Genomic DNA, 17302 nt, shown 5'->3' on the forward strand with positions numbered 1-17302 from the left:
TCTGGGTGGGCGTGGCATTCTCGGGTGCAGGTGATGCAGGGCTGAGCCAGTCAGTGATCATCTCAGGGTGGGCATATGACCCCATCAGACCAATCAGGACCAGGTAGGCTATTGCTGGGTCTGGGGGAAGCAGCCTGCCTTATTCCTTCCAGCAGAGCCACTGCCGCTGTGGCATCTGAACTGCCAGGGATGCGCCTTTGTGCACACGAATGGTGCCCACTGCGCAGCGGGAGAGGGCCTGGTCCCAGGGACAACATGGGAGCTAGTAGACTTTGCAGTTCCCAAAGGATTTCATTTTTTTTGCTTTGAATCCAACTTACACTGAATTTTCTGCCACTTGCAAAAGAAACTCACTGGGAACAAGTGTGCCCCCGGTCATTAACAAGACCTGGCTGTGCTCGGGCCTTTGCATACACTTTCTAATGGTTTCCCCCACAACGGCCTGCAGCCCACTTTCCAGCTGAGGAAACAGGTTCAAAAAGAGTCTGTGACTTTTCTAAGTTCCTGCAGCTGGTATGTGGGAGTCGGGGTTCCAGCTCAGGGCCGTCTGCCTTCTCGAACACCCACAACACATGCAGTTCCTGAGGGGCTGTGCTGCACCTGCTTAGCGCCTTAGAGCCCTCATGTGCAAAATGGGACCAAAATATTAAGCTCATAGGGGTTTGTGGTGTTTAAATTTTTTTTAATGTGCAACACACTGGAACAGCCTGGGACATCTATGGTGACACCTCATTTGCTGAGTTCCCTCTGCTTCTCAGAGCAGAAAGGGGGAGTGTGGGAAACCCAGGAGATAAGGTTTGAAAAATCATAGGAAAAGTGCAGAAAGAAGGAAAACAAGTTTGAAATGATCTATACCAATAGTTTTAAACCTCTTTTTATACCAGAAAACCTTTCTTGAAATGAAAGCTTACACAAAGGCTGGCATGTAAAAAAACATCGATTTTATGCAGAAGGGTTTAGATGCCACGGGGTAAAAAGAGGTAAGGCCAGTTTGCTCAGCCAGTGGCAGAATCAAAACCTTCCCGGGCTCCTGACTCCCACTCCAATGCTCTCTCCACCTCTCCCAAGACAGGGAGGCAGAAACCAAAGACTTCATTATGGTGCTTCTTGGCTCAAGCCAGAGGGATATAAGAGTTGTCGGGCATACCACAGAGAGAAGATGGGGCCCCTCAAGGCAGTACAGGTGCGGATGCAGGATCCTGTGTGAATGCGTCCTCTCTCACCTACACCCACAGCAGACATGTGGGTATTAGGGAACATTAGTTTAACTATAGTTTTTGTCGTTGTTTTACACCATGTTTGGGAACTCAGTATAGCTAACTTCACCTGAAAAATAATCCAGCACCTCTAATTTGTAGGCTTCTGTCAAAATTCTACTTACCTGGGGACCCAATATTAACACTGTATTTTGGGCTAAGGGACTTGAAGGAACAGTACCTCCCCTCTCACCCATGTCCCTCCGTGACTGATCAGGGGGGCAAAGGCTGGGGCCCAGACAAAGGCCAGAAGGAGGGGACCTCATTCACTGGTGGGAATCTGTACAAATGCTCATTTTCTCCCGTAGGCTGGAGGTCAAGACCAACTCATTAAATAAGTCACAGAATGTCTCTCACCTTGAGTTTCTCCCCAGCCAGTGATGTAGCATTCTGTCCGGTCAGCGACCACATAGTTTGGGGATGGCAGACAAGCTGGGATCACCTTGTCAGTGATGGTGGCAGGGCTGAAAGGAACGTATTAAAATAAGAGCTGACTGCCCTCCTAGTGGACTTGTCCCACCCATCTGTGGTCAGGTACAGTGTGGGCGCCCTTCGATGCCATCTGCTCTGAGGTCCCAGAACCCTCTGAGCTGCTATTTTCTTGCTTAACTGACTCTGTGGGATTCAGAAAACAACCTCTCTTCTTGTGCTGGCCTGGCCCATCCTTATCACTGTCAGCACTGCCTCGCTGTCTTTGGGATCCATCGGACATGGCTGAAGTGCTCTGTGGGCCTTGGTAACGGTCTTGGCCTATTCTAAACATTTATGACTATTTAGTTGTCTCCACTGAGGTCTGTTTCCAAATATCGTTAACTTTAAGTGGTACAAGCAAAGTATCATTTTGTCAGGCTTAATAAAACGCCATTTCAACAGGAAAACTAAAACCAAAGATAAAAGAAGCATTTGCATTTGTATACTGTGAATTGTGTGTGTGTGTTCACACAGCGGTTTTTTTAAGTGCTTTGAAATTCACCATCTCATTTGGTTCCCCCAAAGGTCATTATGTTGAGAAGAAGACTGTCAGTCTGGAAGGCTGAATAATTCTCTGGCTTTGAATGCATATTAGCTGACTGTTGACACTGAGAGAGTTTTAGGGCTACCCATGTACTTCATGTTTCAATTCACTGTTTCCCCAGATGGAAACTGAATCCTGGTGTCCTTTCCAAGAGCACAGCTCGTGTGTGCAGAATGGGGCTGAGCCAGGTTTCTCACGTGAAGTTCAATGCTCTTCCCCAAAGCCCTTGTGTCTTTCATGTCCTAGTGGTGCCTCGCCAGCACAGTTCTTACAACTAATAAAACCCAGGTGTAGACAGATGTTTCCACTCCTCTCAGGGTAAAAGCCACAGGTGCCTCCTACCTCTGTAGCCGGAGCAAGGCGATATCTGCTCGTGTGGGTTCCAAGAACAGCCTGGACACGTCTAGTTCCTGAACATCCGCATTCTGTATCTCTTCTTGGTGTGCGCCCAGGATGACCTTGTACGATGTGGGCCTTGAGGACCTACAGAAGACAGTGATGTCATGAGCAAAACAGGGCCAGCCTCCCCATCAGGAGCCCTTCAGCGCCGTCAATGCTGCGTCCTCTCCCCACGTGGTGCCCACAGTCAGTGACCTCTGAGTGGCAAGAAAGAAAGTTCATGATTTGCCTGAACCTGGCCATTAAGGGATGTTCCCAGGCTGCTTTTGGTCTGACCACAGAGGAAGACTGAAACCAGCCCTGAAGCTGGCACACGGACAAATGCCCAGGTCGGGGAGTCAGGGACCCAGTGCCTGTCACAGTGGGTGGCTCTGTCCTGCCATTTATCCAGGCCTGCAGACCCACTGGAAATGGGTCCTTCCTCTTCATTTCTCTCTAGAAACACTGTCCTCTCTTATCCAGCGGCCCTCATACCCACTCCCTGGTGCCTGGTGTTGCTGCCATAGAAGGAAGGAGGGAAAAGAGAGAAAAGGAAAAAGGAAAAGAAGGAGGAGAGGGAAGGAGGAAATCCTTAAGACAAGTCCTCATATCTGTGTCCCCTAAACATACCTCTCCAAGCAGTGGGCAGCAGTCAAGACCCACTCCGGGGATATTAACGTGCCTCCACAGAAGTGCTTTCCAAATCTAGAAGGAAAACATGCCAGGATTTTAGTTCAAATCTGATGATTTATTTCTACAGAAAACCAGAAAGAAGTGTTTGTTCAACTTTGGTAATGTTGATATTCCCAAAAGAAAAGACACTTTGAGTTGTGCTTCAGTAGCCGATTTTCCAGAAGGTTCTATCCACACCACTCTTTAGATGCTGGGAGAGGTTCAAGCCCAGCCTGTCCACAGTAAAACAAGGCCATGTGACTCCAACATGGAGCCCACATCCATGGCTTTGACCTGTTGGCCCTGGACTCCAACAAAAATGACCAGCCACAGACCATCCCCTTGACACCATTTTGTTTCTTTTTGGCGAGATCCATGCAAGACCTGACGAGTCATTCTTCAGGAGCCAAATGTGGTCCTGAATTCCCATGCCTCATGGGAGTCTGCTAATTTTACCTGGGAAAATGCCCTTTGGGGGGATGTCTCCTAATACGCTTATTATAATTTATAGGACTTCTTGGCATGAGATGGCTCATAACATGGTGTGAACCCCTCCAAAGCCCATCGTGATGGAAAGAGCACGAAGAGCACATGTGTGGTAGGAGACACATCCATAGTCAGGCAATAGGCCCAAGAGCAGTTTGGGAAAGAAGGAGTTTGAAATACGTGAGAGGTGAAGCTCTGCATAGCAAGTAGATACTAAATGATAAGGCAAAGGACAGAAAAGTCAACCCCATGCCAGAATGGAATGCACTGGAATCAAGCTCACTGGATAGCATCTCACCAGCACATGGAAGGAAAGCAACTGAGAGCGACTGTTGAGGGCATGTGCGGCTCTCAAAGTGAGACAGGGAAGCAGCGTGGGCGGGTGGAGGAGCCTGTCACTCACAGGCATTATGAGACCCCAGGAAGCCGAACTTAGGAAGGCCCATACTGCTGACACAATAACCCAAATGCATCAGACCTCAGGTTACGGTGATCATGAGCTACCCTACACTGAAGAAGATGAGTATGTGAACAGGGGGGCACCCTTTGATTAAGTTTAATGATTCACCAAAGTGTAAAAAATAGAATCTTTATCTGTGAAAGACTATAGATCATTTTGTCCTTGACTCCCCCCAGAAGTCATGTTTCTAAACGTATCTTTCTCTTCATTTTACAAAGAGACCATGGATACCCACATAATCCTCCAGCTTACATAGGTATTTTCAATGCTTTTCCAGAAATACCGTCACTTAGTATAAATTGCTGCAGCTACCCGTTTTGATGAAAGCTGTCCAAAGCAAACAAAAGACTCCAAATCTGGCTATTTTCAAAGTAGAGAATCTAGAAAAAAATATAATCTTGTAATCTTTATGATTTTTCTTCCTGCTTAGGAGAATACAGAGGTGGGTACTAACACCAGAGCTTTGTGGATTCTGTGTGAATGCAGAAAGGTTTTGCAGGGCTTACACAGAAGGATGGAATGAATAGTTTCTAGAAAAGCTGTTACCTTGTTCTAAGACTGATCTGCCAGGGCCAGGAATGCGGGTGGGCCACACACCCACCTACAACCCTTCCAGGACATTTCTTCGGCTCCACCTGGGGCTTTCCACAATCAAATGAAGAGGATGCTGTGGCACAAAGTGGGAAAAAGAGTCACATTTGGAGAAGTGGAAATAGCAGTTCCGTCATATAACTCAAGAGAAATTAATGGCTCATGGCCAAAGCACTGAATTTTTGACTTCTCAAAGCCCAAACTAAATACTAAGATTATAAGCTTCCTTTGGAATATTTTTCCCAAGTTTCGATAGTAGTAATAGACAACACACAAATAAAAAATTATGTTTAGGTGGGCATCCTTCAATTTTTGAAGTTAATAAAGAAAAAATCTATATAATCCTTTCATGAAACTGAGAAACAGAATATTGGGCTAAATATAGTTCTGATTCTTATAATCAGAGAATATAGTTCTTATAGTTAAGTTCAGTTTGTTGTACTTAACGCTTTTAATCATGTACAATTCATACAGTGCTATTTGTTTTAATAATACCCTGTATTTACACAAATTTTTCAGGTGAGGTGCTTAACAGAGTTTATGTATAGCCTAAAAAGTTCATCAGTGGTACATTTTTATTTTAAAGACGAGTTTTCCTTGTGTGTTAGAAACAATGTCAAGTTTGGAAATTAAGGCAAATGATTATTAGGAAATTTTCTGCTTAAATATAGAGAATTCAAAATCTCAGGGAATGAGAAATACGATCTTTAAGGAAAAAAAGAAAAAAATGCAAAAACCTACATAGACAAAGTCATACCCCAAAGAAATTTCTCATTCTGAAAAATCCAAATAAAATTAGATTAAACCACACAAGCACATCAAAAATTCCTTAGCCACCCTTGCAAGCTTGTGACTTGGGGTACTGGAGGAACTGTGATTGATGATTTAATTTATTTATTCATTTAGCAAATATGTATTCAAATATATGTAGTGCTTAGTATATGCCATGCATTATTCTAAGCACTAAAAATAAGAAAACAGCTAAGATCCCTGTTTTAATCTTTACATTGTAAGGAGTGGGTAAGTCAGAACATATTCAATTGGCAGGTTCAGCTGAGGCCCAAGAGATGCCCAGCGGAGGACTAAGACCCACCTCCCCATGTACATTTCAAAGGAAATAGCGTCTTCTATAATTCTGGTACCCTCACCCAAGTCCAGGATGTGAAAGAATAAAGTTCTTAGAGATTGCAGAAAGAAGAAGGGATAGAAAGAGGATTTTCCCAGTAGATGATGAGGTTCCCCCAAGTTCACTGTGATGTGGGGATGTGAGGTTAACCCTGAGCTGGTGAGAAGGTTCCAATCATTCCACTTGGTCTGCCCTTGAGACCTGTTACCTGCAGAGGGGTGATACCCAGGCCTGGCTCATGCTTGGGAAGGCTTGGGTATCTGACCGAGGCCAAGGGTGGCCCTGGGAGTCACTATCCTTCCCCTCAGGGGGGAGTCAGAGGTGCACAAATCGCAGGCATGGCTGTGCAGCCACAGCAGGAATGTCAGGCTGATATGACAGCTTAAAGGCAATCCTGCCAAGCAGGCAGCCTGGCAGCAGGTGAACCAGAAGGGACAGAGCTGAGGATAGGGAGTGACCAGCTGAAGGGGAGGCACTCACCCCATTCAGGGACTTTGAGGTGAACAGGCCCCAAGAGCTGCTGCAGAACAGAACACACCCACTTCAGAAAGAGTCCACTATAAACTTCCCCTAAATCCAGACAGCACAGTAACAACGGCCAAGTAGACCCTTCCTACCTCCCTCACCTCTCTCCTACTGCTCTTCCCAGAAGTGGCCCAAGGGCAGACCCTGGACTCCCCACAACCATCTCCAGATGCTGGTCCAGTGGCTTTGCAGCCCCAGCTTCTCCCCATGAGCTCTAGGCCCCCCACATGGCAGATACAGCACACAAGCCAACTGTGCACAGGAGAAGGCCAGGCTGGCGTTCTGTAACCAGGGCAGATTCTGTTTGCAAAGACGGGGCAGCAGAAAGTAAAACGGGGTCCAAGTCCAAGTGGCTTAACATTGCTCTCCAGACCTGCCCATGGATTTGTCGTCCCAACTATTCATAATAATGTCAACTCCCCCTTCCTGACCCAAGCTTCTAACTCTCTAGAAAAGTCTCAGAGAAAGGAGGAAGGAACCCAGATGAGCCCTCTGTAAGTCACACAGCTCATGCACGGCTAATGAACACTACTCTCAGAATGAAGGCAATTTGGGGCTTAGGAACAAATTACCAGAAAGATTACTTGGAAATAATCAGAGGCCAAGATGTTAAAATGGGAGTCTGCATGACTTTTCATTGCATTTTAGGGTGATAATTTATAGGTTTACAATGTATAAGCTTAGTTGTTTTACGCTGTATGTTTTCCTTTCAGCTGTTGCAAGGAAACCTTCCCATCTGAGTGACTGCATCTAACTTTGCTCTTCAGGCCTCATAAGCCAGACCCTGGAGAGTTCAGTGGGACCATCCTGAGGCTGATTAGAAGCCCTCTAAGCTCTTTCAGAAGACTGTTCAGTTTATTTAAGGTAAGCCCAGGGGAGGGGAAGGGGCCACCAGCAGAGCGGATCAAGAGGCCGATGATGAAGAGAGGGCCCAGGGGGAGACAGCACCCCTTCTGAGGTGCTCGGCTCACAGCCCTTCTCTTGTAGAGCTGTATGTGGTGGTGGCCCTGCATTTGAGAAATCATTTCCTTCCAGAAAGAGAAGCACCTTACCACACTGAGGGACATCACAGTAGTCAAAAAGTTTTCTTGGGTTTGTGGTGTAGCACCAGGGACCATTAACATCACCATCTGGGTTCCGGCAGTACTGGAAAAAAAAGGCAGGTGTACAGGGGGCGGGGCAAGGGAGAAGGCTTCCTGAGGCCCAGGTCATTCAGTACTGTCCTTTGAAGGTGGAAGCTAGGGTTCCTATTTTGGGGGGGAGGACTAGTTCTTTCTTAGGATGTTATAAAGCCTCTGACTCAGTATGCCATCGGCCATGTCTTCTTGTTCAAAAGGAGCTCCACATATGAGCCACTTCCCTGGAGGGAGGGTGGAGACCCTGAGGGGTCTTAAGGTAGAGCTCATATAAAGGGCTGCCCCCAGGCAGCCTCTGGCAGCAGAGCTCTTAACAACCCCGCAGTAGAGGACCATGGTGCATGATGGCCACATCTGGTCCCTGGTTCACTTAGCAGTCTTCTGCGCAACAAAGACTTTGCTGTTGCTTTAAACATACTTATTCCCATGATGTGCACTTTCCACGGGTCAAGCCATAGCCAGGCAATGCCGTTCTTTGCCCTCCCCATACACACTCCTCAAAGTAAGCCATCCCAGAGAGGGGGTGACATGGGGAAATCCTACTGCATGGAGTCCTAACAGGCCAGCTAAGTTTTTTTCTCGAAAAATCTGACTAAAATGTCATGAAGGTAATCTTTGATCCCTGGAACCCAGAGGACAAACACTAGAAACTGGAAACAGCATGAAGTAATAAAAGCAGGCAGGAAATGTCATGAATAGGAAAGGTGAGGCCTGCAGACAGTAACAACAGGCACGGAGGCCTGCTGCCCTCTACTTTCCATGCTGAGGCCGAGCGTGGTGTAGCTCAGTTTCCAGAAATCTCTCGCACATTTCCTTCCCCCACCCCACATCAAAGAGCAGCCCAGGCTGACTTTTGGTCATGTGGGGCCAATTCTGTTCAGCAAGACTGGTCAGCAAAAGGCAAAACAGAGTCCAAATCAGGGTGGCTTACATTTTTCTCCAGACCCGCCTGTGGATTTGTCCGTGGAGTGAAAATGGTGTGTCGGTGGGGTTCCTGGGCAGCCCACTCCTGGCAGGGGGTGCCAGTCACGGTGCTCGCCTTCTTGCCCCGGTATCCTTTACCATTCCCAAACATGCAGTCTGCAGGGCAAAGAAAACGGTGGTTTTATTTTCCTGCACAGTCCTGGGAATGAACGCAGCACGGTCAGGATTCTCTAGTGCGCGGCGGCTCTCCGGTCATAACCCTGGAACACGCCCTGCAGAGCCCGGGAATGCCGCAGTCCCGCCAACACTGCCTATTTTCATGAGTTCCTGGAAAGATTACTTGGAAAGCATCACGAACCAAGATGTTAAAATGGGCAGTTTGGCCAATACACTAAGATAATAACAAGCATCCAGGAGGCTGCTATGAACGGTGGAAGGCTCTTGAACAGCTCCCTTTCATCAAGGTAGACAGAAAGAGTAGAAACTGAAAATAATTGCATACAAAAATGTTATTTTGGCTGGACTGTGCTGTGCGGCCCCACCCTTCAGGGTGGGCGTGGTATGAAGAGGCATCCTGGGACGCCTTCCCCAAGCGTGGCGTCATCTCAAGCCTAGAGAGCGAGCCTCCCACGGGAGCCCTCGGTGAACTTGATGTGTGATGCGCACGGGGACCCAGTACACCAGATGACCACTTGGAAAATCCAAAAAGCGAAAGCAGGGCCAGCTGGCTTCTCTGCACAGGGGGTTGCCGTGCTGGGCAGCCTGCACCTCTGGTGTTTGCCGGGGCCAGGGTGTGTAAATTACCCGCGCGCCGGGTGTGGGGTGTGCACGTGTGGAGCTGTGGGAGGTCCTCTCAAGTCTTCTCTCGGAGGGATGCCCGCACGGGCCGGCCGCAGAGCCCAGAGCCTCGCTGAGAAGGAGGGAGGAGCGCCGGCCCGACCCTGCTGAGGCCAAACGGGGGGAGCCCTACAGCATGGGGAGGAAGCAAGCCCCACCTCAGGGAAGAAGAGAGTCTCAGCTTCAAGCCAAGTTCTCATTTAAGCATTAGTGTCTGGGGGGATTTTGGATTATCCAAGTGTGGTTAGACAAGTCGTGGGCCCCCCTGAATTCTCCTGCTGGGGCCAGGGGAGATCTAGCCCCTCTGCTTTCTCCTGCTGCAATGGTGCTGAGCAGCTGCAGGACCAGACGCTAAGCACTCCGAGCTACACTGCAAGGGCCGGGGAGGCAGAGAGGAGTATGATCACACTTCGCCTCCCACCTCAGATGACAACCACGTTCATACCTTCAAGCCACATATCCACTTTTCCCCAGCCACTGCATAGCCACAGGTGTTTGTTGGAGAGCGTCCCTTGACTATCCTATACCATTCAGCATATTCAAATCCAAACTCATAGTGTCCATTCCTCCAAAAAGAAGCAGGGACTTGCTTTTCTAGAATGTCTCATTTGGGTCAGTGCCATCATTATCAACCTTTCAATCCACTCAGGCTCAAAACTTTATCCATCCCTCACAGCCAATTAGGTTTCCAGCCCTAAAGAAAACCCACTTTCCATCAGCGAGGCAGCCCTGGCCCCCAGATGACCTGCGGGAGCTTCCTTCCATGTGACGGCCCCTCAGCCAGCCTTCAAGCTCCCTGTGGCAGTGAAGCCTTTGGCATCGGTCAGATTTCCATCTCTCACCATCCCGATGCCCAAGAGTGTGTATGTGTACAACAGGCGTCATACCTGATTCAGAAGGGTCCTCCACACTTGGTTCTTGGGCACCGGGCTGGAAGACCGGGACTTGCCCTTCTGTTTCGGAGCATTTTTTCAAGTTGCAGTACTCCCACCTGACTCTCGGGTCAGTGGTGTAACACCAAGGGCTCTTGTCTTCGTCTGGATTCCTGCAGTAGTTCATGGTCAGGCCACTGCAAATTCCACATTACAGGTCATGAGGGCTGAGCGGATCTTCAGGGGCACCCCAGCACCCTGAGTTTTGTTACAACAAAATGTTAACAAGTGACTTGGAAATATGTCCATTAACAATAACAAAGGAGTCAATTATTACTATAATGCCACAATCAGAGGTGATCCTTTACTTCTGAACAACTGTTTTTGATTTAAAAAACAAATTATAATTTTTATTTTTAAAAAGGTAACATATGCTCCATATAAAAACTGAAATAATATATAAATGTGTAAGGGAAAGTATCAGAATGTTCTCCTTTTCGTGGAGATGTTAGGTATATTCCCTAGGGAGAACCAGTATTGATTTTGAAGCATTTAGTTTTTTCTATGCACGTAGAAATGTATCTATACCATATACACATTCTATATGTGAATGTGTAGCACTATGTATGTTGGAACTAACATTTCACTAAGGAAGAAACTATGTAGAAGATGAGGATGTTCCCAGGCCAGTCCTCTTAGTCTATTTACTCACAACGTAGCTAAAATACAATGCATTTGCCATGAAAATAATATCACACCAGGTAGATGAAGTAGGTTCAAGGTTTGAAAGGCTAGCTTCCAGGCAGGATTTTGCTACTCTAAGTGTGTTCTGTGGAAGCCAGGGAGGAGCTCACCTGTCTCTCTCACCACCCTGCCTACCGCACCAGCTTTCTGCCTTGGGGCTGAGGGAGTGGGGGTGACACTTACAACAGTGGGACTGAGGCAGTGAGGGGGATGTCCAGGTAAAGCAGGGGACGTGAGAGAGCTGAGGGCTAGTGTTCAAGTCATAAGAGCCACAGCAGGTGGGGAGCCTGGGAACACGGGGCAGTCGGCTCCCTGAGCCTCCCCAGGACAGGGTCCCCAGCTTTCAGAATTCACAGCTTTGGAATCCCCTTTACAATTTAGACCCACGACTTGTGGCTGTCTGAGGAAATTGAAGTATATTGTATATTATGGGATCCAACACTAAGTCTGCAGATACCACAGACAAGTGACAGTCTTGGGCCTGTGCCCACAGTATGAGGAAGCCCTTCAGCAGATCTCTGAGTAACTGGATGTGTTAAAAGGCTTTTTGTTTGAAAGAGGCTCCTGCACTTTTTGAAAATTGCAGTAGACTTGACATGGATTGAAACGCATAGACCATAAAGGTCATTTGATGAGTTCCGATCAGCGCACACACCTTATAACCCACACTACTCTCCTAATAGAGAACACTTCCATCACCCACAGAAAGTTCCGTTGGGTCACTGCTCGGTCCATCTCTGCTGCTCCTCCAGGAGCAAATATGCTTGATTTCCTTCACAGTAAACTAGTTTTGCCTTGTCAAGAACTTCATATGAAGGGACTCATACAATATACACTCTTTCGTGCCTGGCTTCTTTCCTTAGCATAGTGGTTTGAGCCTTATTCACGCAATTTGAAAGTATCAGTAGTTTGTTCCTTTGTATTGCTGAATAGTATTCCAAAATGACTCATGGTCTTATTGATGGGCATTGAAGCAGTTTCCAGTTTGGAGCTACTATGAATAAAGTTGCTATGAATATTCTAGCAGATCTTTCTGTGGACTTAGGTTTTTTCGTTTCCCTTGGATAAATTTCCAGGAATAGAATCATAGATTTGTAGGGTAGATGCATACATAACTTTATAAGAAACCATCAGACTGATTTCCAAACTGGTTGTACCATTTCATCCACATGCCAGTGTGCATGAGAGGTGCAGTTGTTCCACATTCCTGGCACTGTTCGTTGTTGTCTGTTCTTTTAATAACAGCCATTGCCATTGGTGGTCATGGTGGCATCTAGCTGTAGTTATACATATAATTCTTCATTTCCTTGATGGCTAAGACTTTGAGCATTTTTAGATGTTTAATGACCACTTGTACATCATCCCCTGTGGAATGCCTTTTGAATTCTTTTGCCCATTTTTTTAGGTTGTTTGTCTTCTTATTAATGAGTGGAAAGAATATTTACATATGCTGAATACAAGCCATTTGTCAGATATATGGATTGAGAGTGTTTTTTCCCCAGTCTGTGACTTACCTATTTTCCTAACAATGACTTTTGATAAGCAGAAGTTTTATTTTCTTGAAGTCTAAATTACACATTTTTTAAATACTGCTTTTCAGGTCCTGTCTAAAAAAAAAACTTCCTTCCCCAAGGTTGCAAAAATATTTCCTTACCTTTTTTCCTAGAAGCTTTATGTTTCAGCTTTAGTTTTAGCTTATACATTTAGGTCTAAGAGCTTTCTCAAATTAATTTCAGACAGGAGGTAAGAGTCAAGGTTTTGGTGGTGGTTGTTTTCTAAATGGATATCCAGTTGTTGTCAGAACCATTTTGGAAAATATTTCCTTTTTCTATTGCATTGCTTTGCCATCTATCTAGAAAAATTAATTGACCATATATATGTGGGTCTGTTTTTGGACTACCCCTTTTTCTATTTGTTTACTTTAGCTATTTGTATACTGTGTTTTAATTACTTAACTTTTATAATAAGTTTTTTAATCAAGGTAAGTCTTCCAACTTTGTTCTTCATTTATAGATTTTTTGATGATTCAAGGTCATTTGTTTTTTGTTTTTTTTTTTTTCAAAAAAAAGGTGGGACTTTGGTCAATGGTCCATGTGCACCTGACTCTATTCCGTAGTTGGGCATAGTGTTACATTTTCCTTTAAACCTTTCTGATTATTTTTGTCTATCCACGAAGTTCTGTTTTTGTTTTATTTTCTCACCTTTGCTTTCCTTTGTGCTGCCATCTGTATAGCTTGTACTGCAGTGTTTTCAAGCTAACCTTTTCTTCTGTGATGTTTAACCTGATGGTATGGCCACCCAATAAATTTTTCATTTAAAATATATACTTTTTTATTTCTATCTTTTCTGTTTGACTCTTTCATAGTTTTTTTTCTCATTAGAGTATCCATTTTTTTTCCTTATATTTATGTTTTCCTTTACATCCTTGAACACAATTAGAATAGCTTTTAAAATTTATCTGCTAATTCCATCATTTCTATCATTTCTAGGGCTCCTTGCAGTGACTCATTTTTCTCCTTGTTATGGATCACATTTAATGATCCTCATATGTCTAGTAATTTTTGACTTTATGCCAGATATTGTAATGCAACATTCCTTAGTGACTTGATCATGTTGTTTTCCTCTAAAGAGTTGAGTTTTCTTCTGGCAGGCAGTTAATTTACTAGAAGTTAAATAGTTAAATAGAGATTATTTTTATTCTTTGGGGATTGCTTTTAAGCCTTGCTAGGGTGTTTCTAAAGTAGCCTTTATTCTAGAAATACACTAATCCTACTCCTAAAGTGCAACTTGTCTAGACTCTCTAGTGAAGGCCCAGTGTTCCATGAGGTGTCTCCTCTCCTCTAGCCAGAGTATCAGTTCTCTGAATACATTCTCCCAGTGCTCTGAGTTCTGTAAACTCCATTTATCTCACCATTCCCTTGTAGATGTTCTTTCCCCAGGAGTTGTTTTTTGTCTAGAAAACAAATTTCTTTTGTGGAATCTTTTTCTGCATATGTGCAGCTTTATATTCAGCCAAAGACTCAAGGAAACTTGTATGCATGTTCCTGAAGCTGCTTCTCTGCACAGATCTTTTCTCATCACTTCCAGGCCTACACAGCCCTAACTGTCCCAGTGGCCCTGAAGCCCCGTCTCTGTCTCCCTGGTCCCACACAATGCTGGCTCCATCTCCTTGCACTGCAGGCCAGAAAGTATCTCCAGGAAGGAAGCCAGGGTGATTATGGGGTGGATCTAATTTCTTTCCCTTCTTAAAAGGTCTTGGTCATGTGATATCTGTTCATCATGTGAAAACAATTTTTGCGCATATTTTATAGCCATTTATAGTAGAAACGCTGGTCTGATTCAGACCAGAATTTTTGTCCGTTTTGCCAGTCAGCATTTGTGTATTCCTGACTCTCATCTGCCTTTCTGCTTTTGCTCTTCATGTCCTGGCAACTCGTATTCCTTCACACTGCTTGTACTTGGGACCCAGTGTGTCTGTACAAGTTATGGGATATTTATTAATATATATATGTGTGTGTGTGTGTGTGTGTGTGTGTGTGTGTGTGTGTGTGTGTGACCCAGTGAAAATACAAACTTTACTTTGGGGGTTGGAGGTTGGGATGATACAATTCCAGAGATAAAAGACTGCACTGATCTTTAGCAGGTGTTGTGGGATAGTGCTGTTTCTAAGCTTTTGGTCATTTGCGCTCCCAAGCTTTCCACTAGAGTGACCTCAGCACTCCAAATATTGCCCCCTCACACCCACTTCCACAAAACTACTCAGGAAAGATAGCCAGTCTCTAACCTCTCTTCTTTCAGAGCTTTTGCTCAAAAGCAAGGTACCTAAGACATTTTGCCTCACATTCTAGAGTCAAGAGAACTTAATCCTCAGAAGTTGGTTTAAAGCATGGCTCTTGTAACAGAAATTTAAGTTGGCACATTGCTTCTCTATGGTTAAAATCAAAGACATACGCATTTGGGAATTTTTCTGGGGTCTTCATATGCCGGTGTGGTGTCATAGATGACCAAGACTGGCATTTCTTTCCTGTGATTGTGGTGGATGATGTGCCTCGATAACTCTGTCCGTTACCTTGGTAGCAGTCCTGGACCACAGGAGTTTGTTCAGGTGGCACTGCAGTTGAAATAGGAGAAATCAGCTGAATAGTGAGTATAACACAGAAATATGACAAACAGAGCAGTAGTCTCTGGGAATTATCACTGTTCTCTTTTCCATCCTGGCAGGCAGATATGTGAAGAAAACAACAGATCCATCACATTCTAGAACTTTAATGACCTAATTTTTCTTGTAAATATTTAATTCAAAACTCAGGAAAAACTTAGCAGGTTGGAGTGCTTATAATTAGAAATTGTGCTCACATGCAAGCTCTTTCTTATGGATCTCCATGGGTATTCATGAGAACCACTGGGCAGGAGAACAGAGGGAGGCACATTCGCTGGTGCAGCCTCCAGGTGGCGATTAGCTGCCAGGGGGTGCAGATGTGGAACCCTTGTGCGTTTCTTGAGACCCTTTGCTTAAACAAAGCCAGAGCCTCAAGCTGCTGGGAGATGGGGCAAGAAACGGCTCTGCATCTAGGACTCTGGGCAAAGATCCATTGCTTCTCAGAGAGGGAAAGAAGCAAAAATCTTTTCCCCTGTTGGTGGGATGGAAAATTCTCTTGTGCCCAGGGCCCTTTACCAACACAGCAGAAGTCTGCTGCTTTTCCACTCAAGAGCCACCACAGATACAAGTTAGAATTTAGTTCCATGGGAAGAAGAGGCAAGAACACTGAGAAAGAACTGCCTTCAAAATCCAGGTGCACAAGCCTGTCTAAGACTAATGGTAGACCAGGAAGGTAGAGAATGCCTGCATCTACCAAAAGCTTAGCATTGCGTAATAAGAAACAGCAGTCTATCAGCAAGGTCAAGTTTAGAGAGACAGCCTCTGTGCTGCAGGCATGCAGTGACAGCTAAAAACTGAGGCCGGATCAGGAATACAGAGAAAACTCTTCAGCATCCCCAGATGGCACTCAAAGCACAAGGTAACAGCAGCCCCTCACGGGAGGAATGTGAAACCTGTGGGGCACTTGAAATAAAAACAGTAACAACAAAACTCAAATTCAGTTCATCTGCTGATGAGATTGACTCAACTACCCACACAACATACTGACATAAAAGAGGAGTGCCCATTTTAAAGTATAAGTAATATTTACTGCAATCTCTACTGTTCTTCTGTGTATAATGTCTAATATTTGATTCAAAAATTTACAAGACACACCAAAAAATCCAGGGGAAAAAAACTGAGTAATAAAGCAATCCACAGGGCCCCGCTCAGATCGGACTAGATGCAGAGACTATCAAAGTGACAGAGTGTGATGACTATGAGCAGTACGTTAGAGCATCTCGTAACCAAGGGGGGGCAACAGGCATGTACTGAGGAAGAATTTCGGCAGAGATGGAAACTGTGAAAAAGAATAAAATGAAAATGCTAAAAATAAAAACCATGACATGAGAGTTGAACAATTCCCTCAATGGACTAAAATAAAACTGTATATCAATTTAAAAAAAGAATTCCTTCAAAGGGCTGATCAACATACTAGAGACAACCAAGGAAAGCATCAGAAAACTTGAAAACAGGTTACCATAAACTATCCAAACTGAGGCACAGGGAAGAAAAGGGTAAGGAGAAAAAAGCAGAGCAAGAGTATAAGAGGTATGAGACAAGACAAAACTGGAGTCCAGAAAAGAAAATCAGGGAGTGATGATAGGGCAGGGAATAAGAAATATTTGAGTAGCAATGGCTGAGAATTTTATAAAAGTAGTGAACATCAACAGTCCACAAATACAGGAAGCTCAGACAACCTCAGGGAGGGTAAATACAAATAAATACATAAATAAATAGACAGATGCACCTGGACCCACCATAATCAAAGTGCTGAAAACGAAAGATGACAGGAAGTCTTAAAGGCAGTCAGAGAGAAAAGAAATATCAAATATACAGAGGAACAAAGGTAAGATTTCCAGTTGGAAACTATTCAAGACTAACATTTTTTTTTTGAGAGGGCATCTCTCATATTTATTGATTGAATGGTTAACAACAATAAAATTCTGTATAGGGGGGCCAATGCTCAATGCACAATCATTAATCCATCTCAAGCCTAGTTCTCGTCAAAGACTAACATCTTTAAAGGAGTAAAAGGAAAAACAATTTTTCAGCCCATAGCTCTATGCTTAACAAAGTTATTTTTTTTAACTGAATGCAAAATAAAGACTTTTTCAGGCACACAAAGGCTGAAAGATTATC

The 17302-nt window shown here is 44.8% G+C and overlaps 1 protein-coding gene across 1 annotated transcript in view; it reads right to left on the minus strand.

The window, feature by feature from the left end:
* Nucleotides 1–17302, minus strand: part of PLG (plasminogen) — a 39227-nt gene that overhangs the window by 4211 nt on the left and 17714 nt on the right. Inside the window, exons 10-17 of the mRNA XM_017670050.3 lie at nt 14974–15133; nt 10294–10475; nt 8577–8725; nt 7562–7655; nt 4814–4934; nt 3280–3354; nt 2614–2754; nt 1614–1720 (exon numbers count right to left, since the gene is read on the minus strand). Of these exons, the coding sequence (XP_017525539.2) occupies nt 1614–1720; nt 2614–2754; nt 3280–3354; nt 4814–4934; nt 7562–7655; nt 8577–8725; nt 10294–10475; nt 14974–15133 (1029 nt within the window). The remainder of the gene's footprint in view (nt 1–1613; nt 1721–2613; nt 2755–3279; nt 3355–4813; nt 4935–7561; nt 7656–8576; nt 8726–10293; nt 10476–14973; nt 15134–17302) is intronic.

This window comes from Manis javanica, chromosome 13, assembly GCF_040802235.1.
Source record: "Manis javanica isolate MJ-LG chromosome 13, MJ_LKY, whole genome shotgun sequence".
NCBI classification, from domain to species: domain Eukaryota; kingdom Metazoa; phylum Chordata; class Mammalia; order Pholidota; family Manidae; genus Manis; species Manis javanica.